This window comes from Aspergillus steynii (genome assembly GCF_002849105.1).
Source record: "Aspergillus steynii IBT 23096 chromosome Unknown P170scaffold_2, whole genome shotgun sequence".
In the NCBI taxonomy this organism is placed as follows: Eukaryota; Fungi; Ascomycota; class Eurotiomycetes; order Eurotiales; family Aspergillaceae; genus Aspergillus; species Aspergillus steynii.
The window spans coordinates 4,122,026-4,147,939 of record NW_020194399.1 but is presented as its reverse complement, the minus strand read 5'-3'; the positions used below and the strand labels follow the sequence as shown (position 1 = coordinate 4,147,939).

Sequence of the window (25,914 nt, the reverse complement as noted above, 5' to 3'; positions counted from 1 at the left end):
AGATTTCCGGGGTAGAGCTAGAGTTATGAGCCCCCAAACCAAGCAGACATAGGGCTGCAGACTGCTTGCTCTAATGGGAACACGGAGTACCTGATGCCTCGGGATAATCTATTCATGTGCCAAATGATATCTTCACGTTTGACTTAGGTACATGTACAAATGCAATCTAGCCCTGGTGGGATGCACCAAGCGTCATCCGGTAATTTATTTGATTCATGCATATTTATGTGCATGCACAATCCAAACTCCAATATATAGACATGATTGTCAGTGATATGTGCAGTTTATTCCCTCCGTCTATAACTTGTTCTATACTCGCGCCCGTGGGGAAGAGCCACTCAGCATCAAGCGCTCGTGGGGGCTGACGGACCGTGTTCCGGCTTCTCCATCTCATAGAATAAGAGGTAAACTTCCTTCTGCATGCCCAGCACGTCAGACGTCTTACACTCCTTAATCTTTTCGTCGGAGATACGCCACCAGCGGTCGTTTGCTTTGCGGCGGCGGCGAAGTCGAGAGGTGGACCCCGAGGACGCGTCGAAGGATGGACTCGGTGTCATCCGCTCACTCATGAACGACGGTCTCGACCCCGACTTGCTCCAGCGCCCACCCTCGGTGACAGGGCTTTGGGGAGCCGATTCGGGCGACAGCCTTTGCTTTGATTTCGAGCGATGACTCTGGAATGAAACACGGGAGCTCGATGTGCTGGGGCGAACGGGCGAAGAAGGTGTGTTTAGTTGAGACGAGGCCTTAGAGGACTTCTTAGTCGACGCAGATTGCGGTGGGTCCGAGGAAGATAGCGATGAGAGAGACGGCGACGATGTCGACGCCGAAATGTTAGAATTGGAAGGCTCCGGATCCGGAGCGCTGCGAGCCTCAGGACGGGGGCTTGGGGCCCGCGACGGGGTGGCGCTGGGTGCTCGACTCTGAGCGTAGGAGCTGAAGGCACCCGGAGTTGCAAAAGGCGGATAAAGATTGTTTCGTCGGAAAGATTCGTAGTGCCCGCTATGGTGACTGCCTTTGTGGCAGACGATCGCCAGCAACTTGAACCACGTCTGGTTCAAGATGCCCCCTAAAGGTAGTCGCTCAGGGAAGGATACTTTGGCTGCATTCTTGGTAGAACTGCTTCGGTCAAAGATTGACCTTGACAGATGGATTGCAATTATCTTGGGGAACACCGTGATCCGCATATGACGTGCAATCTTTCGCTTGGGAGCAAATTCAGCAAGGGGCAGGGTGACCCCTTCTAGAGGACCCTCTGGGTCTTTAATCAGAGCCTTTTGGATCGCTTCTATTTCCCTTTCCAGGTGCTCCCGGTCTTTCCCTGAGCGAGTTCGTGCTAGCTCCTGAGTTTTCGTTTCAAGTGCGTGCTGTAGCCGACACTTGTCGCATTTGAAATCCTCAATATACTCGGTTTTGAGAAGACCGTCAAAGCATGCGCTGAGTGTGGTAGAGCTTTTCTGGGGCACCTGAAGCGTCAGGTTCACGAACGAGGTCTGGTTTGGCTTGTATTGGTAGTGGCAGAACTGGCATTCGATCTGCGACTCCATCTTGCCTTCAAATGGAAAACCATGTTCGTTGTCAATTTCCTTGAGTTTTGTATCGATAATTGCTGGAAGACCACTTGCTGAGCCGTCATCTATGCGGACCTCGATCTCAGCCGGGTTCTTTTCCGAGGCAGCTGAGGTCTCTTGTTCGGATGTGGCTAATCCCTCGGGAATCTCATCGGCGCCCTTTACCCGCTGTCGTACCTTGACACCGGCATGGTATTCATCACTCAATCGTTCAGCCACGATCTGTAAGAATTCCTGTGCATCCTGCTGATTGCGGCTGATCCGTGTCCGATACGCATATTCAAGCGACTGGATAAAGGCTCGAGCCGAGATCGTCTTCTTGTATATTGGGCGCTCGTTTAATCGGTCCAGAATTTCCTTCAGCGCCCTTGTAATGGTCCCTTGCTGGAGTTCTCGTACTCTATCCGGTCTCTGTCCACGGGGGATGTCGTCCAAATCTGGAAGGAGATTGTACATCTCAGGTCCATCCAGCTCACGACGATGAAGTTCTCTGATCAGATATACGCGTAAATCACCGAGACCAGCGAGAGCCTGGAGGACTGAGTTGATGAAGCAGTCATTAGCGGGATTGGACAATCCGACGATGCTCTTTTTGCGGTTGCTGTCGAACGAATCATCGCCATCGATCGTGTAATTAGGCCCAAAGACGTAGAATAAGGCGACCGCGGCGAGGGATGCACCCGCCGCATATGCGGCGACCGTGCCTGGTTTTTCTTGCATCAATCCGTGTAGGAGAGAAGACTAGAAGGGTTTGTGTATGATGTTGACGCAGAGCTGGAGCGATGTTCGTACTATCGCAGCTCCATTGGCCGTATCGCAAGAGCCAGGCGGGGAACGTCGGAGGGACCGGAAGGGAATTTTCGAGAGGACAGTCGTATGTACTTGCGAGTCAGGCTCACCGAGGGATGCTATATACACGGTGGAGAGTTCTGCGACCGGGTTGGCGGTTATGACAGGATGCCTACGATCTTGTCAGCCGTATTTTTCCCCATAAAAAGCCGGCGGTGTGGAGAATGGGGTAAAATGATTCCAGGAAACAGCAGGGGATCCTTCACGGCCAAGTGGTCACGTACAGTTGGGAGAGGCTTCAAGGCAAATAGCTAATGGTACCAGATCTCCGGCCGATGGGTGGAATCATGGCAGCACGATAGTTTCCATGCAGGGAGAGGGGTTCGCAGGCAAGACGAGAGGGGAGAGCCGGCTCATTTGGCTGGCTGGCCGGAGGTTCTTCAGCGCCGAGCGTCCGTCCTGCGGCTATCTCCACATTTCTCTCGCACTGCTCGTCCGTTTCTTCTCCGGGACTATGTAAGCGTCGCAAATTTGACGTCTCGCAAGGTCAACGAGTCAGCGAAAACCGGAACACAGGCCGATCGACATGGATGATCGACACGCCGTGGATGGAAAAGGGGATTGTCTTCAATAGAGGACGAAGATCTCTGCAGGCGATCGATGATGGCCACCGAATTGTCAAAGTGACGGAAGGAACGCATCGCCAAGAAGGTTGGGAGATTCCATTGGAGGAGAAATGAGATTTTAGGCAGCACAGAAGAAAACAGCGGGATCAGGTGATTGCTTATTAAGGGCTGTTTGGATGGTTGGAGCCATTTTCTTGTCTCATGTCTATCTACAGTACCCTCGCCGTTGTTGTTCCTGAAGAATGATGACACTAAAGCATCACCATACCTCGATCCTTCGCGTGGTACAACGGCTCAGGGATCCCATGGTCCTTGTGCCTGTCTGCCTGTCAACAAGGCTGGCTCCCCGTCTTCCTGCACCAGGAAGATGTCCTCATGACGAACCCCAAATTTGTCCACCAAATAAATCCCGGGCTCCGAGGTGAATGTCATGCCTGCTTTGAGGGGAGTTCCATGATTCCCTTTGTTCAGGTACGGGCTCTCATGGGCTGAAAAGCCGTCAGTTTTCCACGCTTCTTTATGCACTAGATCACCACGCGAGAAGCTTACCCTTGATCCCGATACCGTGACCTACTCGGTGGGTGAAGGCGTCACCATAGCCTGCATCGCTGATGACACTGCGAGCTGCGATATCGACGCTTGCGGCAGTCGAGTTCTCTCGGAAGTGGTGACTAGACTGCACCTGAGCTTCGAGGACAATGTCCCACACCTGACTCGGTCAGCAGACCATACAGAGAAGACAATCAGACTGGTTGCTCTATACCTTCAGTTTCTCTGCTAGACTCGGTGGCACCGGTTCATCCTTGGATGACTTTTCAAGAAACGGAGGAAAGAAAGTGCGGCAAATATCAGATGAGTAGCCAAGAAGATGGGCCCTGAAGAGGTCAGTCGTACCCTGAATTAGAAGACATAGGAAGAGACGCACCCAACGTCAATCAAAACAAATGTTTCCGCCTCGAGGACCTTAGTACCATTGGTTCCTCCATGAGGATTTGCGGCGTTTTCATCTGTAGAATGAGATGAGTCAGTTGATTTAACGCTTGGCCAAGAGCCAACTCACCAAACAACACAATATCAAAGAAGGGGTCCAAGCCAGCGGAACGGAGGGTGTTATCCAACACCTCCGCGATCTCATTTTCGGTCAGTCCAGGATACAGACCTAGAGAAGCAAAATGTCAGCCGTGGTGCAAAGCCCGCCGAATACTCAAAGCTCACATTTCCGCATTTGTCGCACCGCTTCTACCGTCCCGGTGTTCACAGCCTGAAGGATTCCTACTTCTTTGTCGGACTTGATCTGTCTCACTCGCTCGACTTCGCCCTGTAAGCCGATAATGTGGAATCCGTTATCTCCCAGCCCACGTTGGATGAAATCTCGCATTTCCTCATCTACCATGAGTCGCGGAACGCCCTTAAGGCCGGAAAAGACATGGGATCGTTTCAGTGTCTCATATGGATTCCAATGCTCTTCCCACGGGACAATATCCAGAGACTCTGAAAAGGGCATGCCTAGAAGACGGGCACGCTCTGCCTCGAATGACGGACAGAGGAATGATGTCTTCGCAGTGACCTCACCAGACGAATGGTGATACGGCTGCACCAGCATGAGGAATGGCCGCTCTTCTGGCTAAAGATACGGTGAGACAACGATAGCCAACAGCACACCGGACACTAGACCAAGACATACCTCCCAGACTTCCCATTCAGGTTGGCTGACATTTGCAAAATATTGGAATGTGTAGCCAGGTTCAACAACGAAAGCGTCTGCTCCATCCGCTACCAGAGCCCGAGCCAGCCGATTGCGTCGTTCCTCAAAGTCCTCTAGAGCAATTGGGACTGCGGTCTCGAGAAATTCAAGTCCTGTACCTTGGAAGTTCCGGATTGAACATTGCTGGAAATCCTCAAGCTGGGAAGATGGGATGGCAGTCTTCGGACTGGAACCGTGGAAATTCCGAAAGCATTTCGGAAAATAATCTTTACCTATCGCAAAGATACCAAACCCCGAAACTAGTAGTATGAGCAGTAAGCGCAAGAGAATTTTGTTGGAACTCCTTCTCCTGCTGTTGCATGATGTCTGATTTGCCTCAGGGAAGAGAGGTAAACGAGGCGATTTTTGCGACATGGCGAGTACAGACAAGTCTAATGGGCCATGGAGGATGACGCGGCTTATCTTTGAGAAATCCCAGAAGAAAAGCGAAGGACAAAAGATAGCTGCCGAGTGGATCTTGCAGCAAGCGACCACGGCCGAAGAGGAGAGTCGATGCGACGAGATTCCCCGCGTTCGCCGGGAGCCCTAAGATTCTTGCCCAGCCTCAACCGTCGCCACGCTACGCCCCCCTAGCATCGCTCGCAGCACGCCGGCATTCTCAAGCACCACGATGGTTGGCCCAGCGAGATTAGTCCACCCGGATCGGCCTTCAGTTGCCTGATAAGCGACGAATACCGGGCTTGGTTAGGACTTTGTGCCGCTCGCTGAAATCGCAGAGATAACCGGAATCAACCGATCCAGACAGCGCGAAGCGTATAAGTACAGCCGATCATGGGAGGGGTATTTGTCTTGCTTTCATCCAGGGCTGCATAGGATCAAAATGACCGTCGATATAGTGTCAAGTCCGGTGAGTGATGGGAACCCCCCGTCCAAGGAAAATGCCCAAACACGGATCACTCAGGATGCAAGAGAACCAGTTCAGCACGAACAGGCGCAGGGCACCCCCGGGGGATACTCTAAACTCTCCGTCCTGTTGATGATCATCTTCTCTGGCTTGGCCATTGGGTCGGATGGGTTCAATGCCGCCATCATAGGCAACATCGAGCTTATAATGGCTGTCATCTATCCCGACTCGCTCACCACCGCCGTTCAGTCTCGTTTGTCCAACGCCTTCATGGTCGGCATGATCATTGGCATGCTCGGGTTTGGATACGTGTCGGACAAGCTTGGTCGCAAGACTGGCGCCGTTCTCACTACGACGATTCTGGTCCTCGGCATCGCACTCAGTGCCGGGGCCAGTGGTGTGACGCAGGACGGGATGTTCTGGATGCTGATAATTGCTCGCGGTATTGCGGGTGTTGGCGCTGGTGGGTGAGTATACCATTGCTAAATGCTACTGATAGTATGCTGCAATGTATCGTCAAGCTGATCGTGGCATGCACAGAGAATATCCCGTTGCAGGTGCTGGAGCAGCCGAAGCGACGGACGAGCAGTCTGCTATTCGTGACAAACGAGGATTTATCTTCGCCATGATTGCCGATTTATCTGCCTCCCTTGGTTTTGCCTTCGGAGCACTGGTCCCGTTGCTCTTGCTTTTGTGCTTCCACCAGCAAGTGAGCAATTACGACAAAGTCTGGCGAGTTGCGCTGGCTATGGGCGCCATCCCTCCGCTGTCGATCTTCTGGTTTCGATACCGCATGGCTGTCAGCTCGGCCTACCGCAAGAGTTCCATGAGGAAGCAACGAGTGCCATATTGGTTGGCGCTGAAAAAATACTGGCGACCGTTGCTGGGGGTTTGTGGTTCATGGTTCATCTACAACTACATCTCCTACCCCTTTGGGCTTTTCTCGTCCACGATCGTCGGTCGTGTCAACCCGAATTCCTCCCTCGCCCTGACCATGGCCTGGGGTACCCTGATCAATTGCTTCTATATCCCGGGGGCCTTCATCGGCGGTCTCCTTTCAGATCGCATCGGTCGACGCCGCACCATGGCTCTTGGATTCTTCCTTCAAGCAATACTTGGATTCGTCTTAGGCGGCGCCCTCAAACATATTGAGAAGCATTTGGCGCTCTTCATCGTCCTGTATGGGGTTTTCCTCACTCTGGGGGAGATTGGACCGGGGTCCACGATCGTCCTCACTGCTAGTGAAAGCTTTCCCACGGCGCTGCGCGGCCACGGGGTCGGTCTTGCCGCCGCATGGAGTAAGGCCGGCGCGGCGGTTGGCACGCAGGTCTTCAAGCCGATTCTCGCCAGCTGGGGCGATGATCAGTTTCACGGTACGCAGGCGGTCTTCTTGATAGGATCGGGGTTCGCTGTGCTGGGAGCCTTGGTGGCGTGGTTCGTCCTCGTGGATCCGGATAAAGAGCTGGACAATGGAGACCGGGAGTGGAAGGACTATCTGGCCGTGAAGGGATACCATGTGGAATGGGGAGTGGAAGGACAGAATGAAATCCCCGAGTCCAAGGCCATCTCTTAGGGCTGGGTGCTGTAGGAGATGTTGTATTAGCCTGAAGACTGTTGATTAGCTTGCTGGAATGTTAGTTTGTGAATCGGAGTGTAACACCATCGATTCCCCTTGGCTCCTCAATCTGTGGTCGAGGAGGTAGCATGAAGTCGGGGCAGCAGTCAAAGCAACGAGAAGAAATGCAAAAATAGAAAGAACAAAGAACGGCCGCACGTGCATCCAACATCGCCCAGGCCGCCACTTTTCCCACTCGCAAAACCCACTTTCATCTTCATCTTCTCATTCCTGTCGATCCTCCTAGAAGAAGTGAAAACAAAAAAAAAAGGCGAAAGAGAGAAAACCAATGCCACCGCAGACTCAACCTCCCCCCGCCAGCTCCCCAAATGACCGCCTGACATCCTTGCACAAGCTAGAAGGCCACTCCGGCTGGGTCTGGGCGGCGACTCCATTCCCAGACGGAAGCAAGATCGCATCTGTCTCGAACGACACGACCGTGAAGGTCTGGAACACGACGTCCGGTCACCAGGTGAGGAGCTTCCAAGGTCATACTGGATGGGTGCGGGCCGTGGCTGTTTCGCCGGATGGCCAACGAGTCGCCTCGGGGTCCGACGATACGACGGTTCGACTGTGGAGTGTGGGTCCAGGGCGTACTGGACGATCGTTTGCTGGCCATTCGGGCTGCGTCCGGAGCGTGGCCTTCTCGTCTGATAGCAAGGTGATCGCTTCCGCGTCGGATGACATGACGGTTCGACTATGGGATATCGGCACGGGGTGCGCGTACAGGATTCTTCGAGGCCACGCGGGCTGGGTCCGGGCCGTGGCGTTCTCGCCAGACAGCAGGCTGATTGCGTCGGCGTCCGACGACATGACGGTTAGACTGTGGGATGCGAAGACCGGGGCACTATGCAGGACGCTGGAAGGTCATACGGGGTTTACTAGGGCTGTCGCTTTCTCTCCGGACAGCAGCTTGATCGCGTCGGCGTCGAAGGATACAACGATTCGGGTTTGGAACACCACCACGGGCTGCGTGCACAGGGTCATCGCTGGTCATTCGTCCTGGGTGAGGGCCGTGACCTTTTCTCCCGACGGGGCCAGTTTGGCCTCTGCTTCAGATGACATGACGGTTCGGTTGTGGGATGTGAACACTGGTTCTGTGCGCAAGATACTGAGGGGACATTCTGGCTGGGTCAAGGCAGTCAAGTTCTTGGACGATGAGAAGTTGCTGGTATGTTCCGCGGATGACGGGATTGTCCAGCTATGGAAATGATGAGACGACATGACGACTCTTTCTTTCGACAGAAAACACGGGAAATTGAAATCTTAAGATTGTCAGACGGTGGTGACCTATGAGGATGAATGTATCACTATGACTTAGACTGTATGTGGTAGATCTGGTAGTGGCGTATGGCGGAACAGGGATTCATAGAAACGAAGTTAAACCTCCACCACTCTTCAATGTTCTTCCCGTGAGAGTTGTCAGCATCTATCCCCCAGTAACGGGTTTCTGCGAGTCTATCATAAACTAGTAGTTACAGACGAGCGGGAGAGACACAAGCAATACCAGACACAAAGACATCAAGTAATGCTTTCTAGACTCTGCGGTCCTCTAAATAGACCCTCAAAGAGTATAATATGTCAGAGTAAACTTAATTTTATATGCAAAACTGTCAGACCGGGAGCCAAATTCCCGGGTGATCGAATTCAAATTCTATGGGATATCAATCATGGCAAAGTAGCAACCTTCTCCTGGAACAGTTCCTCCGCCTGCTTCCACACCCGGGCCTTAGACCGGTCCTTCAATTGCAGAAGACTAGGGAGCAGGGCCTCGCTGAACATCTCGGAGCTTTCACGGGGAAGAAGAGAGGGCAGGTGGTCGATGCTGATAACGCTCAGGGCAGGGCCCTGGGTACCGGCCGGCAGGGCGACGGGCACAGTAGGCTTGTCGAAGGTGGTAGTGATATCATACACGGGGATGGGGTTGTGAGGGTTGGTGCTGCAAAGAGACAAAAAAAAGTCAGCGGCGTGGATTCAAGCGCACTTGGAACTGGTGAGACTTACGTGTCAGCGCTGACGTCGCAGATGACAGACAAGCGGCGGTTGGGCGAAGCAAGAGTTTCCACGTTCACGAAGGGAGGAATCTTGGCAGAAAGATAAATGCAGTTGACAAAAATGTCGACGTCCTCGACGATCTCCTTGAAGGGCCCGCCTGCAGTGCTCGTTAGCAAGGAAAGCAAGAGTCAACGGACAAGCTCATGATTTCCATACCCTTCTTGGTCTCTTCGATATCCCACTGCAGGATATCGGATTCAGGGATACCGACATCCTTGGCGAGTTGCACCGCACCCTTGCCGCAGCGTCCGAGCTATAACAAATCAGTATCAATACTTCACAATTCCAGCGAGAAATGCACTCACAGCTCCAATCACCAGGACCTTGGGGGACCGGCCAGATTGCTTCTTGCCAGCCTCTAGCGACTCCTTCACCGACTCAATCAAAAGGTTCTGGTTGGCGTAAGGGACCTCGCCCGGTAGAGGCTCGCCGTTGTGCGTCAATTGCCGAGCCCAGTTCTTTACGGCCAAAGCAGAGCCTATGATTTGTGAGTTCCCATTTCGTCAGAAATATATGATCATGAAAACACATACCTGCATAGCCGGCCGAGTAACCGAAAGCTGCGAAAAGAAAACACCAAGTCAGACTCCGAGAACTAGAATATTCAGGGTGTGACTATCTCACCGGCCACTCTGCGTCCAACATCGTCCGTGAGGAACTCCAAGTCCAAGAGGGTACCGCCTCCACGGGGCCACCGGCTGAGAACCTTCTCCCAGCCACCCTGCTGCTTGTAGCAATGCGCGAAAGAGATGTGGACATGCTCGAGAGGGAAATCATCTTCGGGAAGCTCCTTAAGACCCAGAATGTAGGCATCCTTAGGGGCATCCTTAACCCAGGAACCTTCTTCGACCAGAGGAGCTCCGACCTATTGAGCCAGATAATGAGTTTTCATTCTATTGGGAAGAGGGCGGACGGCAGGCAAACCTTGGCGAATTCCTCATCTATCGTTGGAATTCAGAGTCAGCAATTGTTCGAAATAGGGCATAAACGGGGATTTGGTTTTCAACATACCGTCAAAGATACGCTGGGTCGAGCGCTCAACCGTCACTTTGTAACCAGCATCAAGGAGCGCCTTGGTAGTGGTCGGGGTCACTAACCATCCAATTAGCTTGCCCGTGTCTTTTTCTTTTCGTGAGAGATTCAAATGCAGATAAAAAACACAAAACAAAAGAGGCATTGGTTAATGTCGCAATGACCCCCGGAGATAATACTCACAAGCAGACCGCGCCTCGGCGGGCTTTGTCTCTGCGCGCAGCCAGATGTGAGAAGACATGATGGTTGCAGATCGAGGGGCAATTGCTGGTTCTAAGGAAGTCAAATCAGATCAGAAATTTCGAGGAGCGACGAGAATGACGAAGCGATTAATAGTCTCCCTCTATGACACAGACTTGCCCCTCTAGTGATAGCGGGGGGGGATCCGCGGTTGTTCCGTTCCGGCGCCGTGACTCAGCCCGATCCCCGCCGATGTCGGCAATTGGCCCGTTCAACATTACGGCGCCGTGGATTCATAAGGATTGCGTTGTTATTGGCTATTCCATCGTACGCTACCTGACTATCTTGAGAGACGACGCGCGCCTGCACCATGGCAATTAAACCCAGAATAATACGCTGACATGCAGGAGCCCCCTGGGATCATACGACATAGCATCCATCAGACCAGTTATCACAGAGATACCGTCCAGCTCATAACCTCATATGTGAGCACCCATTGGCAATGCCCTCACTTCAAGATGCCGCCTTGGTCCGGCTGCGAGTCCGACTACCAATGCCATCGGTAGGGACCACCTTCTTCACGGCTTCTTTCGCCTTGTTCTGGCGACCGGCCTTCTTCTTCTCTCCATTTGCTTGGGTACCGTTTTCAGTCGCAGCCTTATCGTTGGTCTTTTGCTTTTTGGGGGCCGGTGCGACGGTGGGCGGACCCGAGGACTCGGTGGAAGGCTGATCTGTATCGGTCGAGGCAGAGGTCGGCTCATGCTCTCGTTTGTCGCCTGCGTTGGGCGCATCAGGTTTGGCCTCCTTAGCAGGCTGCTGAGAATCAACGCCCGTAGCTAGGACCGGGCCCCCCGACGGTGGCTCCTCCGCGCTTTTGGCTGCGTCGACGGGCTCGGGGGCATCTGTGGACTTGCTTTCCTCGGGAATATGGCTAGCCCCGTCTGGTTTGGCCGCATGGGTATCACCATTGGTGTGTTTCGATGCATCGTCCGGGGCCGGCTTGGTGACGTCAGTGCCAGTGGTGCTGACAGGTTCTGGAACGCGATACATTAGTATCCATTGATGAATCGCCCGCGAACTCTTAAGCAGAGAGAAAGGGAAACGGTGCATGACGGCTGGACGTACCCGTATTCGCAGGCGTGCTGGAGTTGACGGTGGGCTCCGTAGACATGATGGGAATGCTGGTAAACGCTTTTGCGCGCTTAGGAAGGATCAATTTCAAGTGGAGAAGCGTCGCCAATAGATAGCGACCGTAATTTGACTAAATTTGATGCCTACTGATGCTAATATAGAGAGAAAGAGGGTTCGGTTGATGAGAGAAGGTCAGGGGAGAGGGAGAGATGAGGTTGCGCGGTGACGTTTACTAAGGACATCGTAGGGCGCTAAACCCGATTCATGCGGAACTCAATCTGGGATTTGTGTCGGGGCAGACGGCAAATTAGCGACCAGGGGATTCAGAAACTAAACCTCCGAAGCTCAGCTCGCGAGGTACAACCAGTCGCGGAGTACATAAGCCGCACTAGTTGTGTAGGGAAGGGAGCAGGGAGCAAGTACTCCGTAGTAAGCATGCCAAGGAGAAGAGAGTCGCCCCATTCGTGTGGCTGGCTGGGTGGAGCAGGATGCGGAGTAGCGCGGGTTGGCGTGATCGTATGAGCCATTCGCAGATCGCGCTGACGAGTCCCTCCCACTCCGTGGTATTCTCCGGGAATCCATGACGTTAATGGCATGGGAGTCCACGGTCGAGAGCGATGGAACGCACATTCGGCTTCTTGATTGGGACGACCCCGTCGTCACGTGAGCGAAAGGTTCACGCGAGCGAGGAAATGCTCTTGAGCCGACTTGAAGGTTTCCCTCGTCGTTGTCTTGCCTCTAAGAGCAGGCAGCGACTGTTGCATGAACTGTGCCAGGTCAGAGGCGTCTTGAGACCGGTCCTGGTCCATCAAGACCCGAAGCGCATCAAACCCATTCTTCATGAACTTTGCTTGCTCCTGTTCATCCCACGACTCAAATCGACCAGGAGAAACTTTCTTCACGTAGTCAAGAAATGGGTTGGGATTTGGCTCTGTAGGATGAAGAAGGGGCAGCGAAACAGCCATGCTGGAGGAGGGCCACATCGTGGCGACATCATTAACGAACTCTTCGAATGCAACAACAGGGGCCTCTTGGGGTTCAGCCCTCATGGTCCCGTTCAAAAATGCGGCCGCCGGCTGAAGCGCTTGTCGGCGAAACCATAGGGGGATCTTGTCATTTGCAAGTAGACGCTTGCTTGCTTGTAAATAATGTTGTAATGCACTGGGAAATCCTGCGCCATGCTTCAACTCCGCGGAAACGAGATTGTTCAAAATTCCCGCATAAAGCGATGGAACAATGTGCTTCGGGATTCGGCCGTTCTGGCCTCCAATGTCTTGCTTTTCCACCAAATCAAGCCAGACTAGGATGGTTTTTTGTAGTCCTTCGGCCACCATTAGCTTTATCACCATCCGCGTCGTCTTTATCGATTTAAAGAGCATCATCCTCTCGTGGGAGTCGGACGCAAACCACCAGTTCACGACTCTAGACCCGGCTCGCGACTCTTTCATGGCTTCGGTGAAATCTTTTCCAGGTTGTTTGCTTGCAAGTATAAGCTGCGAGCCCAGGCAGCACTGAAGAATCTCCGAGGTGACCGAGCCGGACGCGGCCATATCATCGAATAACAGCATTGGTTCCGTTGCCAATCTTTGCTTATCGAGGACACGACCGTCGAGAGATTTGGAGGGAACAACGCGGAAGAGGGGGTTGTCCAGGATATTCTGCAGATGCTTGGTAGTCGCATGCACCGACGAGTGCGGGTTTTCTGCCGGAGGATTACCATTGCCATGATGCTCTGACGGTGGGCTGGGAGACGGGTGTTCTTGGTCCAACTGGCGACGGAAGGAGGATGTAAGGGCGTCAAGCAACTGTTGAGATTGGCGGGGGGTCCGAGGCAACGGCTGATGGATTTTCGGCCAAAGCGGAAACCCAAAGACCGGCGTGCCCCTCATGGCGGCGTTAGGGTCGAGTGTCGATCGATTGGAAGGGGAGGACAAGAAAGGAAGCCAGATGGGTGGTCAGAAGAGAGAGCCCGGGGGGTGATTCTTGACCGGATTGATGATAACCACACGGCCTGCTGGGACAGATTTTGGACCAAGGACCGGAAGGCGGTGAGAGGACGTGCTTAGTCACTTCCCCAGAATGTCGAATGGAGGTCACTCTGCTCTGGGGGTTGAGAAGGGTAGGGAATTGAAGGGGGCAAAGAAGGAAGGGGGCACATCAAGGGGTAGGATATTGCTTATAATCGCGGATAGACAGGCTGGCGCATTGAGCCCCCGAACGGGGGATTGGGTGATCTTACGATGATCGATCCATCATGACGACGGAGCCAACTTTCTCGGACTCGCTAAAAGTCTGCCTGAATATTCGGGGTGGCCATCCGATGGAAAGGCTGAGCTGCTCCGCCTGCAATTAGCGGCAACTCTGAACGGGCGGTTACGGGAGCGTTTTGGATACTCCGTACGTCTATAGAGGCTCACGATACGATTACCTACCTAGGTACCTAAGGTAACCCAGCTGAATGATCCACGAAAAGAGAGGATCGTAAGCCCCAGACTCCATATAGTCTGTCTAGATCAATCATTAGATTATCGAGTTGTTCTATATCATACATATAAGGTGCACATGTAGGGATATACCCTGTATAGAGTTATGACGGACGTATCCATACCGTATCATACCACCCTCAGGCGTCGACGGATACCTGAAAGGAAAGCTGACCTAACCGGAACCAAACCAGCCAAACCTAAACCTTTCCACCTCTCCCTTCCCTTCTCTTCAAATTCACACCAAATCTTTCTACCTCCCAATCCAACTAAACCTCGTTTTACCCGCTTTTTCTTTTCCACTAGCCACACCTTGTTTTCTCCCTTCATCCTTCTCTCTTTCTTTCCTTTCCCTTTTCTCCCCTTCCCCCCCTCCCCTCTCTCCTCTGTTGTCCTGGGAGATTTCACACAAATTCCATCAGAACGATATGTCTGACGTTCAAACACGACCCGCTGCCTCTCGTGGCAGGGTATCTGCCCGCGGTGGTCGAGGCGGCTATAGCTCCAGAGGTGGTCGAGGTGGCAGCAGCAGATCTGCGAAGGCTGACAGCTCAGAGGACACGCCGTCCGCATTCGAAGACGAAGGTGAAATTGGTCAGATGAAGAAGAAATACTCGGAGACCCTGCCTATGCTGAATGAGCTGTTTCCCGACTGGACGAACGAGGACCTGGTCTTCGCCTTGGAGGATGCTGATGGTGACCTCGAGGCCGCAATTGATCGCATAACTGAAGGTGCGATCCCTACTGTGTCGTCGCTGGCCCCTCGTCTGTCGTTGCATCGACCCGGCTAACATTGCGTTTTTCTCTCCCGCCAGGCAACGTTTCTCAGTGGGGTGAGGTAAAGAAGAAGACCACAGATCGGAGTCGCCCCAAGCCCAAGGAGGTACAGAGCACCCCGACCGAGACAACTCCCGCTCCTGTCCGAGCAGGCCGTGGGCGTGGTGGATTCGAAGGTCGTGGTCGCGCCCGTGGAGATCGTGGTCGGGGCGGTCGGGGCGGCCGTGCAGGTGCTCATACCAATGGAAGCCGGTTGGAGAAGCCCGCTGTTACCGCTCCCATTACGTCCACCACCGAGGCGGCTGCGACAGCTGCCCCCGAGGCGCTGAAAACCGAGAAGGCGGCCGACGCTGAATCCACAACCGTTGAATCGACCGATGCTTCGAAGGAGGATGCCAAGGACACGCCCAAGAGCAGCGTCATTCCCGAGGGCACCAAGAAAGGCTGGGCCAGTTTATTTGCCAAACCCGCTCCTCCTCCTCCTACCGCTACTACTGCCACTCCTCCCACTCAAAAGAAACCTGCTGCTCCGGCCCCTGCTGCCGCCCCCGCTTCCGCTCCGGCTCCTGCTGCTCCGGCTCCTGCTGCTCCGGCTGCTCCTGCACCCGCCGCTGTCCCTACCTCCGCTCCCGAAAAGCCTGCTGCTGCCGAGCCAGTAGCAGAGCAAAAAGCACCTGAACCCGCACCTATTCCTGCTCCAGTTTCTGCCCCGGTCCCCGTACCTGTGGAAAAGGCCCCCGAGCCGGTTATCCCTAAGCAACCCGAGGCGCCGGCTGCAGCCCCTCCTTCGACTGAGGTCACTCCTCCCAAAGACGATTTGACCAGAACGAACCTCGCACAGATCCCCGATGTTTCTCCCCCAGCTCCTACCGCTACTGCCGCCAGCACCGTGGGTAGCGCCTTTGATGCTCACAACGTCGGCCCAACCGGAACTCCTGGCCGGGGCGCTCCCGGTGCTTACCCTGCCAGCGCATTGAGACACAGCGTTCGAGGCCCGGGCGCCCAGCGTCGCGTGATGGAACAGCAGGAAGCAGTGGTTATGCCCGGTAACCACGCCGTTGACCGGGCCGCCGTGCAGTTCGGTAGCATGGGCCTGAATGGCGACTCCACCGACGTCGACATCGACGAGAACCGCGAAGACGCTGAAACCCGTGCTCAACCCCCTCAACACTCCCCCGTGGCCCCCCGTGCCTCCCTGCCTCCGTCTACCCAGCCCCAGGCTTCGACCGGCAGCCCTGCTGTCTCGCGCCCGGCTCCTGGACTCCCTCCCGTCCCTCAGGTCTCCGCCGCCGACTCTTCCTTCGCCGATTTCTCTCGCTACACCGACGCTCACAAACCCTACGACCCGTTCAGCCAGCAGGTTTCACAACCTCAGCCACAAATCCAGGAGCCTTTCGCTAACCAGGCTCCCGTTCAGCCCACCGTCACTACCAGCAGCGAGTACTCGCCTTTCTACGCCGTTGACCAGCGGCTCCCTTACAACTACTACGGCTCCTACGGTCAGTCCCAGGATGCCACCGTTGCTCAGAGAGCGGGTGCTGGATTCGGTGTTTCTGGCGCCGACGTGCAGCCGCACATCCCCACGACTCAGCCCCCCAGCCGCTATGGTCACGTCGATGCCCCCAACAGTGGCCACAACACCCCTAATCCTACTCTTCCGGCGGCTGCTCAAACCCCGACTGCGGCGCACATGCCCAATCAGGCCTACCAGTACCAGTACCCTTACTTCTCCAACCCCCACTATGCGACGTACATGAGCCAGATGAACCAGTACACCCGAAACCGCCCGATGTATGATGATGCACGCCGCTATGACGAACACTACATGCCCCACACCGCCCAGTATGGCTACGGCAACCAGTATGGACCGTACGGCAAGACTGCGGGAATGTACGGACAGCCTCACGGCTTTTCTTATGACCACTCCTCGTCGCCTGCAGCGGCTGGCGCCTTCAACCAAGCCATGCCGGGTCGTGAATCCGTTTATGGACGCACCGGCTCCGCCCAGCCCTCGGAGAGCCAGCAGACTGCGGCCGGGGCCAATGCGTTCGGCACGGGCATGTCCGATGTTTTTGGACGTTCCCAGGCGGGCTTCGGCCAAAGCCAGCCCATCTCCCAGCAGCCCCCGGTGACTTCGGAGGAAACGAAGACTTTCGACACTCCCAAGGCGGGCGGCCCCAGCCCTTCGCTGGCACAGGCTAACCGTCCTGGCTCCGCGACCAACAGCGTTCCCACGCAGCCTCAGACCCAACCCGGCCTTCCTCCTTTGCAGGGCCAGCAGGGCCAGCAGGGATTCGGCGCCTATCCCCACCTGAACCCCCAGTATGGAGGCCTGGGTGGACTTGGTGGACACCAGGCAGCCGCTACCCAGAGTCACCACCAAGCGACCGGCTACGGTAACTACAGCAATGCAGCCTTCACCAACTACTACGGCAACGCTGCTCGTGGGGGCGGCTGGGGCGGCAACTACGGTCACTAAATGGCCATGACCTCTCACCTCTCTCAATTTCATGCGCTCTAATTCCTTGTTTCTTTTTTCTCTTTTTTTTTTTTTTTCTTTCTCTTTTCATTTTACTTCCTCTTGTGTTTTATGGGCGATGGATTGCGGATTTCTCTTGCTCAGGGCCGGTGAGCCCGGATCAAAAACCGTTTTATATTTGCTCTTTTCTGTTTTCTATTCTTACCGTGACGCTCTGAAATGTGTAATCTCTACTCTCAAGGGGAGCTTGGCTGGGTTTCCGTTTGGCTTGTTTTCTCCGCCGGTTTGCATTTCCCTTGTTGTATGGAACTGAAAAAAATGTTACTTGTCTTTTCCCCCTTTGTTACTGCTTTTTATACGGGTTTATGACATGGACCAACGGGTCTTGTTTTTCACTCATGATTTCCTTGATTAATGTTCTACAAAAACCATTTCCTTGCTCTTTACGTCGCATATTTTCCGCTGCCTGTACTACATATCTGGGGTCAATTGGGATTCATCTATGCAATTTGACTGGATTAGGATCGGGGGAGAGGGGCATAAAGAATGCAACAAACCTATTTGGGTGGCGTTTTTGTTCATCAGCCGGTTGAATTTGCTTCTCGTAGGACCAGTACAGCGTAGAGGATTCCGATCGAGATCTAGAAGTACGGAGTAGTTGATTGTTATCTGATCGAGTGGAGCACGAGACCGGGGGAGCTCGCTAGCTCTGATCCGGTTAGCGCCGTCCGCGGACTTTCGATCCGATCGGTTCCTGCATCGACTCCGATCTGAGCTCTGGTCTTATAGGCCGCGTTGGGGGTTGCGTTGCACGGGCTTGACAAGAGGCTCTTTGGGAGGGGACGGTTTCGGATCTCCATCTGGTGGATGTACGGAGGTACCGGGGTACCTCCGTAGGGCTGACCGGTATGTGGGTACTACCTACTAGGTACATACTACCTCATACGGGAAGTTCTCTTCAATATGCTTACTTGGTGACTGCAGACAGAAAGAACAAATAAAGACAACCTGGGGCTCGATGTCTCGGTGTTCTGCATAGCTCGTCTGCCTTGATTGGGCTAGCAGTTCACGGTGCCTGAGGCCACCGGCCGAGCGTCATCATCGGGAAGGAGCAGTGAGGTCAGCCCTACGGAAGGCAGGTACCTGGTGACTCACGCTATCTGCGAACACGCGAAAGGCTTCAAGTTTTCCAGATTGAGCTCTGCAAGCAAAGAGAAGCAGTCGCAGTAAAAAAAAAATAAAAAAAAAAAAAAAAGGAGAGGAAAACAAAGAAACAACAGGAGATCAAGATACCGCATAGTAGCAAAAAGTTATTTCGAGGAACTTAGTTTAATGCATTTCTTGAGTCCTGTACACTGTGTCAAGGTAACTAGACCATTGAATGACTTTTACTAAGTTGGTTCAAGAATGGAGTTGGGGGTTGGGGGTTGGGGATGTGGGAGCTACGGATAGACAAGGCGACTGGGGAGGAGATCTCGGGATGGCGGGTTCCACAACGCAGACCAAGTGGATACAGCAGATGGAGAGAGAGAGAGAGAGAGAGAGAGAGAGAGGCACGATGGAAAAAAAAGAAAACCAACAAAAAGAAACGCTCGCCCCGGGTTTCTGGCTACTCATGTGCGGAAGGGGGCAAGGAACCACACGATGAGCATCAGAATCCACAGTAGCTACGAAAACCCGCCACTGCCCAATGGGTTGGATTTTTTCTCGAGTCCAGGTCGTTGCGCGGGTCTAAGGGCTCGGGCGAGACGGGGGCCTCCGGTGGGTCAACGAGCTCTCAACAGGAGAGACTCGAAGAGTAGGAGGAGACCACCAAGCATGCCTCGAGAGCCGCAAAGAGCACTCAGCGAGTCTGGCCGGACTCGAACCCGGATCGCAGCGATGGCTAACAGTGACGACGTCCGCCAGGCCACTGCGCCATCGGGCTCCCCGGGTTGGTTACCAGCCAGCGATGATTTTGATACTTAAACCACCCTGGGTTCCCCGATTAGGAAGGTGGCCGGCGTTCTGCCCCGGGTTGCCGCCCAGAGGGGCCCAGTGGAGTAAAAGAACATGGGGGCGTTATGCTGGGGTTCAGAGAGTATGTGTATGTCTGTGTTGTGGAAATGAAGATGTTTGAAAGAACTGTGTATCGTGGACGGAGTGTCGCGAGTGTTTGTAGCATGGATGTATACTCGGCCACAATATATATCCATGTCGGGTGGGTCTACCCGCACGGGTGGTTCCACACCGTCCCGCCGGATGGTCCCCCGCTCTATTCAGTGGTGGTACTTCGTATTTATTCCTACTAGTCTCTAGCCATAGAATATCCAGAAGTAAAAAGGGACATTCGAAACGCAATACTTCCAAGGTCTCATAATGAAATCTAATTGTCTCCATATATTGCTCACCGATACAGAAGAATCTAGCCCTGTAGACCCCTATGAGCACCCGGGTTTACCTGAATTATCCAATGAAACCTGGTATTAATGCTCAGATACCTATGGTTGCCTCTGACTCTGCTTCTGAAACTTAGTGCTTTTGTCGCTCTACCTTTCCTCCATTGTTATCTCCGTCAATCCCCTCTCCTCGAGGCTGTATTCATCTCCAGGCTTTCGTTCAAACGCTATTCAGCGCCCGGCATCGCTTTCCTTAATGTTAGCTATCCGCGGCCACTCGAACCCGAGTTGGCGCAATATCTTGCCAAGGAGTAATGGCGTCGCCAAGAGGCTTAGTCGGCTCGGTCAAGAGCCGTGAAGCGGAGAAACCTTCGGCATTACGCCGCGAGAAACTTGCCATTCAATCAAAGCGAGGGTTGTAATTGGCACAATGTGATACAATTCTTGACATATCTGATGTATGAAGGGACCTGAGACATGCATTGAAGCTAATTTGATTCTCGCCAAACCAGTTATCCAAGACCTGGAGCCTGAAGGGATAACATGCCGTCACATAGGAAGATCAGCCACTACCCTTGACTGGCATTGGGCCACACATGACCTACAAGACCCTAAAAGCTCGTTAAGAAAATCCTGCTATGCGGTTTAACAGCCCGGCTGATCGTTGGCATACTCCGCTTGCGTTCGTTAAAATTTGTGCCACGGCGATGTCACCCTTGTCTATACTCTTGCTATTTCAAAAAGACCAAGGAATACTGCGATGGCATAAGACACACACCTGGACTGTGACTGACATTTCTTGCACGGAATAAAACCCTCAACCTGCCGTCGTGAAGACCCACAAAGCGGAAGCCGTCTTGTTGATGTTGGTTGATTCCCCAGTTTTTCTCTTGTGCTCCGCGGAGATATGCAGAACATCCGTATTGCACAATTTTAGCTCAATGCGCGCCACTGAGCATCGCTCAAGATGCATGTCTCTAGAGCCCAAGGTTGATATTGCACCATCTTTGGCTATGTGCACGTATTGCATATCGAGGAGTACATAAGATGGCAGAATGGGGTTGGTTATCGCTGGCAGGATGTACTGTACTGTCACCGCGCTTCGCGTCTATCGAAAATGTCGGGCAATTCAGAACCCAAGAAATGGGAGGATTCGAAATTTGCGCCGCAGGAACTGATAGTTGAAGAGGGAACAACTAAAAGGTACCAAGGGAATGGCAATGCGTTCGCTGATGGCGGGGCCACAGAGCTATACGAGCCAATTCCAGAGTACGAGGGCAGACATCGATATGATCCCTCGGCCGATTGGACGGAGAAAGAGGAGAAGAAGCTGGTCCGAAGAGTATGCTGAGAGTTGTCTTTCGATGCTACTGGTAGTTGTGTTGTTGCTGACATCGATCCAACCAACTAGCTAGACTACAGAATCTGCTCCTGGGTTTGCCTGATGTTCTTTGCGCTCCAGCTTGATCGTGGCAACATATCCCAGGCTCTCAGTGACGGGATGCTAAACGACCTCGGACTGTCCACAAACCAGTACAACTACGGCATGATGATATTCTATCTCTGCTTCTTATCCGCTGAAGTCCCCTCGCAGATGGTCTCCAAGAAGCTTGGCCCCGACGTGTGGATTCCCATCCAGATGGTCACTTGGAGTGTGATTGGCATCTGCCAAGCTTTGATAGTGGGCGAAAAAAGCTTTTATGCCACTCGTGCTCTCCTTGGCCTGGTCGAGGGTGGGTTCATTCCAGATGCCCTTTTATATCTGTCATATTTCTATACCAACAAAGAGCTCCCGATCCGAGTCGGCTACTTTTACTGCTCCTCGCATTTCACCTTCATCATTGCGGCGTTTTTGGCCTACGGGATACTGCACATGAAAGCGATTGGAGGCTGGGAAGGCTGGCGGTGGTTGTTTGCTCTGGAGGGTGGATTGACGGCCATCATCGGCGTACTTTCCTGGTTTTACTTACCCCCGAGCCCGACACAAACCGCAAGTTGGTTTCGAGGGAGAAATGGGTGGTTTTCAGAGAGGGAAGAGGTCATCATGGTTAATCGCGTGCTACGAGATGATCCAGGCAAGGTCAGTGGACAGACACCCAGGCAAATTCTGACGAACAAAGCTGACACGAGATGGATCCAGGGCGGCATGCATAACCGCCAGGGCCTGACTCTGAAGCTCCTCTGGGCTTCAATCATGGACTATGACCTGTGGCCGTTGTACGCAATCAGTTTCACGATGCTTATTCCTACGAATCCCGTCTCGGCATATCTAACTCTGAACCTAAAGAATCTTGGATTCGACACGTTTGAGACCAATCTTTTGACCATCCCCGCCTATGTCCTCTTTCTAATCCAGCTGGTCTTTTGGTCCTGGCTCTCGGAGAAGATCAACAACCGGATGGCAATTGTCATGTTCTATTCCGTCTGGTGCCTTCCGCTCCTGTTAGCTTTGGAGCTGCTGCCGTCCTCTGCTAGTCCGTGGAGCTGGTACGCTGTGACCGTCATGCTGATTGGGTTTCCCTACATCCATTCCATCAATGGTAAGACGATCCTTCGGCCTTTCATTTGGTCTAGACCTCGGTATACACGCAGAACTAGCTAACCGCACTACCCTGCAATCAGTTAGCCTTACTTCTCGAAACGCCGGCTCCGTGCGCACTAGAACCGTGGGCAGCGCGCTATACAACATGATCTGCCAAGCGAGCTCGATCATTTCCTCTAACGTAAGCCCATGCAGTCGTTTCCTAACCAACCCGATCATTTTCGTTGCACGTGTTCCTGACCAAGCCTCGACACCATCCAGATCTACCGTGCCGACGACGCCCCCTACTATAGACGAGGCAACAAGGTCCTCCTGGCAATCGTCGCCTGGAACGTCGTCATGACCGTCTTCATCAAAGTCTATTACACCCGGCGCAACCAAGCACGCGAGCGCAGCTGGAACGCCATGAGCCTCGAGGAGAAAGACCAGTACCTCCGGACGACTAAGGATCAGGGGAACAAGCGCCTGGACTTCCGGTTTGCTCATTAGACGGGATGAGTGTGGACACCCATACGGAGCATGAGAAGTCATGGTCTGCGGCCTTTCCAACGCCCCCGGGACCCCCGGGACCCCCGGGATCCTCCCCCAAAAAGAAGTCGCGACAGTTATTGCGGTCCTCGATGATCCTCATTTCTTCGGATGTACGTTTCAATGAAGGGTGTTAGCTGTTCGATGAGTAGGCGCTTTGTATAGCAATTGCCAATGAGTGAGCGAAGGTGAATAATCCTGAAAGAACTTCACCCGCAGCTAAGGGAGGACAAATGAAAAAGTGAAGTACTGTTCGCTGTAGAATAAGGAGAAAAGGATAGGATATCAAATGACTCTTAATATAGGGTCTGAAGAAGCAGTACTCCCTATAGCCGTCGCACCAAGTTGTAGTAATTTAACAATTTCACATGTTCCAACATTCAAGCTTCCAAGATCACCCAGGCCCAAGAACTAAAGATCAACTAGGACAGAGGTGGATCATTCTTCTGACGCGTTCGAAGCTTCGTCCCCTGACCTGCGACGGGCTAGATGGTTAGGCTATGGGAGTCGATCATCGTCCCGCTCTGCAAACTAGTCGAAGACGGCAGGAGGTGATCGGCTGGTGGAAACATCCAATTCGGAGACACTATATTGATGATTCTATATACAGGAAGCAAGATTTGCGACGAGAAAACAAGATCCAAAATCACCGTCCCATCCCATCCCTGATCACGAGACTTTCTATAGCCGCAGCTCTTTGGACTGCGGGCGTTCTACCCAATAACTAGTTACCATGTGGATTAGTGAAACCTATACAAACCCCCTTCCCCACTGTAAATTCGAAAGGTACCCATATTTACTCTATTCAGTTGGTAAGCCCGAGACCTTCGGGACCAACGGGGTGGTAAGGCGGTTGGGCACCGACAGCGCGTTCGCGGTCGAAGCGCCATACTCCACCGGTCTTGTCACTTTCGAGGGACGTAAGACCGATCGTCTGGGCGAGGCTCTTGAACCGGTCATCATCCTCACCCTCGTTGATACGCTTGAAGAATCGCCGAGGCCATTCGCGGCCTTCTGACTTCTCAACCTTGCGAAGCTCGCGCTGGGCATTTTCAATGCGACCCTTGTGCGCGGACACGGAATCCATGTCACCGCGTTCAATCGAAGCAGCCACATCGCTCCAGGCACGTCGGCTCTCGTAGAGGTCCTGTTGATCGACAGGGGCCAGCTGAAGAGGAGTGGTCTTGGCGTCCTTCACCACATGCTTGTCGACCTCCTCCTTAGTGCGGGCATTCCGAATGGTGAATTTCTCCGACCATTGGCCTTCGGCCGTGTAAAGGGGCTTCTTCTCGCCCTCACTTTCCTTGAACAAGCTCGCAGTGAACGTATTCTTCTTCCCGCTCAGCCATCCCTTGCCGGAGTAATCGATCTTGGCCACGTAGCCCGTGCTGCTGACAATCTTCGTCGTCTTCTCCAACTCGACAAAGGGTGTGCCGTAGATCAAGGATTCAATGTGCAGATGAGGGAGGGTGATGAGATACTGTTCTTGCTGGGCAGGGTCGTTCTTATCTGCAGACGGCGGGGTGATGGTCAAGAGCGCGTGTCCGATCTGCTTGATTTGGATGGTGCTGGAAAAGGACGCTTTCTGTGCGTTGTATCCTTGAAGCTACAGCGGGGTTAGAGCCCGAAGTAGACATGATTGACCAGGTTAGGACGGCTCGGCACTTACCTCGACACCGTGCTTCTCGTTCGTGATAGCGTAGGCGGTGGCGGGAGGGTGGTGGCTGGCGGTTCAGTCAGCTGGCTATGATCACTCGGCGAGCACGTTAATAACCACTCACCTGACTTGCTCACTGATCAAGGAGGTATCGCCCACGTTGGCGTCGCCAATCCATTTTCCGATGAAAAGCTCACCCAGGAAGGGGTTCAGGGGCTTCTTCTCGCTGCCCAGCTTCTCACTGCGGCTGCAGTACTGTTGGTGCAGAGTGCTGAGGAACCATTTCAAGACAGCCAGGGCTCTCTTCTCGGGATCTGGTTCCTGGGCCGGGGCCACGAACAGACTCGGATGTTCGGCCCAGTAGGCGGAATATTCCACCAGGGAGGTAGAGGAGAGGATGAAAGGTGGAGCGGTCAAGGAAGACAGGTCGCCGTTGAAAGAGGCAATAGACTAGCGAAGAACCATTGCATGTCAGACCAGGTTTCTGACTAAACTAATCGGACACCAATTGGGTAGTGCGGGCTTACCTTGAGGAAACTCGACCAAGAGCCTTTGCTGTTGGCGGGGATTTGAGATTGTGGATCCTTGCTGGAACTCATTTTCCCGGGGAACAAGATTACAGGTGTACTTTTAGAAAATCGGCGATTAGTGATGGAATGGTGTAGGAGTGGGTAAGGACAGCGCAAGGCCCAATTATGAGAAACCGAGGACAGGGGGGTTGACGGAGAAGAAAGGGAGAGACTGAAGGGGAGTGAAGGGAAGGGGGAAAGATGTCATGAAGGAGAGAGCGAGAGCGAGAGAGAAAGACAAGGAGGCGGCGGCGGGTCCTCAGGCAGAAAGTGTGCGGCGGCCCTCGTCACCGCCGACGTCATGGCCCCCGCCTCTTGGCATGTTGTACCTGCGACTTGTGCCCTCCGCGCAGGGAACGCCGCGAACGAAGTCACTGGTACCTGTGCCACCAAGTATCTTATCAGATGACTCGGCCCTAACGCGTTCTCGGTCGGATTTTCGTCTTTTCCATCCTTCTTCGCTTCATCCTCGTCCTTCGCCATCACCTCCGGAACTCGCTCGGCTCCCAATTTTGGTCCTCCCTCTTCCAGCCTTTGGCTCCGACCGGATCTCTCAACTTTGTCGCGCTCCTTCCACCACTCAATGCCATCCATGCCATCGCCAGCTCCATCACTTGCATAATTGCTTCATCATCGTCATCATCGATGGCAAAATCTTCATCACTTTCTATGCAATCCAGAAGGTGCCAAGAATGATCAAAAATAGCACGCCAGGGGAAAATATCGGACTTGAAACTCCGTGAGCGACGCAAACGGAAGTGCCTCTGCTGCCGAAAACGTGAGCTTACAGCCTGAACCACTTTCGCCTACGAAATTGCACGGGGCTGCTGCTCAACAGATCATTAAATAAATAAAAAAAAAGGGACCGACCAGTCATACCAATAAAGCATCAG

General features: G+C 53.5%; 6 protein-coding genes across 6 annotated transcripts; 2 read left to right on the top strand and 4 right to left on the bottom strand.

The window, feature by feature from the left end:
* Positions 1-344: 344 nt before the first annotated feature.
* Positions 345-10,620, bottom strand: P170DRAFT_454093 (putative ubiquitin C-terminal hydrolase; the record flags this gene model as incomplete). The annotated part of the gene is made up of 11 exons (XM_024851408.1): positions 10,481-10,620; positions 10,277-10,357; positions 10,190-10,206; positions 9,890-10,130; positions 9,799-9,825; positions 9,571-9,743; positions 9,422-9,518; positions 9,215-9,362; positions 8,897-9,149; positions 687-2,312; positions 345-653 (listed from the first exon to the last, which is right to left on the bottom strand). The coding sequence occupies exons 1-11, from the start codon at positions 10,536-10,538 to the stop codon at positions 345-347; spliced, it is 3,030 nt and encodes a 1,009-aa protein (XP_024708138.1). The 5' UTR covers positions 10,539-10,620.
* Positions 10,621-10,990: 370 nt separating this feature from the next.
* Positions 10,991-11,648, bottom strand: P170DRAFT_423652 (uncharacterized protein; the record flags this gene model as incomplete). Its single annotated transcript, XM_024847518.1, has 2 exons — positions 10,991-11,511; positions 11,603-11,648. The coding sequence occupies 2 exons, from the start codon at positions 11,646-11,648 to the stop codon at positions 10,991-10,993; spliced, it is 567 nt and encodes a 188-aa protein (XP_024708137.1).
* A 619-nt stretch (positions 11,649-12,267) lies between these two features.
* Positions 12,268-13,497, bottom strand: P170DRAFT_507573 (uncharacterized protein; the record flags this gene model as incomplete). The annotated part of the gene is made up of 1 exon (XM_024854497.1): positions 12,268-13,497. One exon carries the CDS (start codon positions 13,495-13,497, stop codon positions 12,268-12,270), a length of 1,230 nt encoding a protein of 409 aa, XP_024708136.1.
* A 1,022-nt stretch (positions 13,498-14,519) lies between these two features.
* On the top strand, positions 14,520-17,347 carry P170DRAFT_472723 (putative RNAPII degradation factor Def1; the record flags this gene model as incomplete). Its single annotated transcript, XM_024852974.1, has 2 exons — positions 14,520-14,823; positions 14,907-17,347. The coding sequence occupies 2 exons, from the start codon at positions 14,520-14,522 to the stop codon at positions 17,345-17,347; spliced, it is 2,745 nt and encodes a 914-aa protein (XP_024708135.1).
* Positions 17,348-20,842: 3,495 nt separating this feature from the next.
* On the top strand, positions 20,843-23,064 carry P170DRAFT_403402 (MFS general substrate transporter; the record flags this gene model as incomplete). The annotated part of the gene is made up of 5 exons (XM_024846475.1): positions 20,843-21,067; positions 21,137-21,805; positions 21,866-22,265; positions 22,348-22,448; positions 22,529-23,064. 5 exons carry the CDS (start codon positions 20,843-20,845, stop codon positions 22,754-22,756), a joined length of 1,623 nt encoding a protein of 540 aa, XP_024708134.1. The 3' UTR covers positions 22,757-23,064.
* A 288-nt stretch (positions 23,065-23,352) lies between these two features.
* P170DRAFT_434552 (OSBP family protein) lies at positions 23,353-25,228 on the bottom strand. Its single transcript, XM_024848740.1, has 4 exons — positions 24,980-25,228; positions 24,577-24,902; positions 24,465-24,519; positions 23,353-24,401 (listed from the first exon to the last, which is right to left on the bottom strand). The coding sequence occupies exons 1-4, from the start codon at positions 25,049-25,051 to the stop codon at positions 23,601-23,603; spliced, it is 1,254 nt and encodes a 417-aa protein (XP_024708133.1). The 5' UTR covers positions 25,052-25,228; the 3' UTR covers positions 23,353-23,600.
* Positions 25,229-25,914: the final 686 nt, after the last annotated feature.

What these genes read in the sequence shown, in the direction of transcription:
- P170DRAFT_434552 (XM_024848740.1), bottom strand. Translation starts at nt 25,051, where the DNA reads ATGAGTTCCAGCAAGGATCCACAATCTCAAATCCCCGCCAACAGCAAA. An exon ending in TTGATCAGTGAGCAAGTCAG is followed by an intron (nt 24,520 to 24,576) that starts GTGAGTGGTTAT and finishes CTGAACCGCCAG; the next exon opens with CCACCACCCTCCCGCCACCG. An exon ending in ACGAGAAGCACGGTGTCGAG is followed by an intron (nt 24,402 to 24,464) that starts GTAAGTGCCGAG and finishes ACCCCGCTGTAG; the next exon opens with CTTCAAGGATACAACGCACA.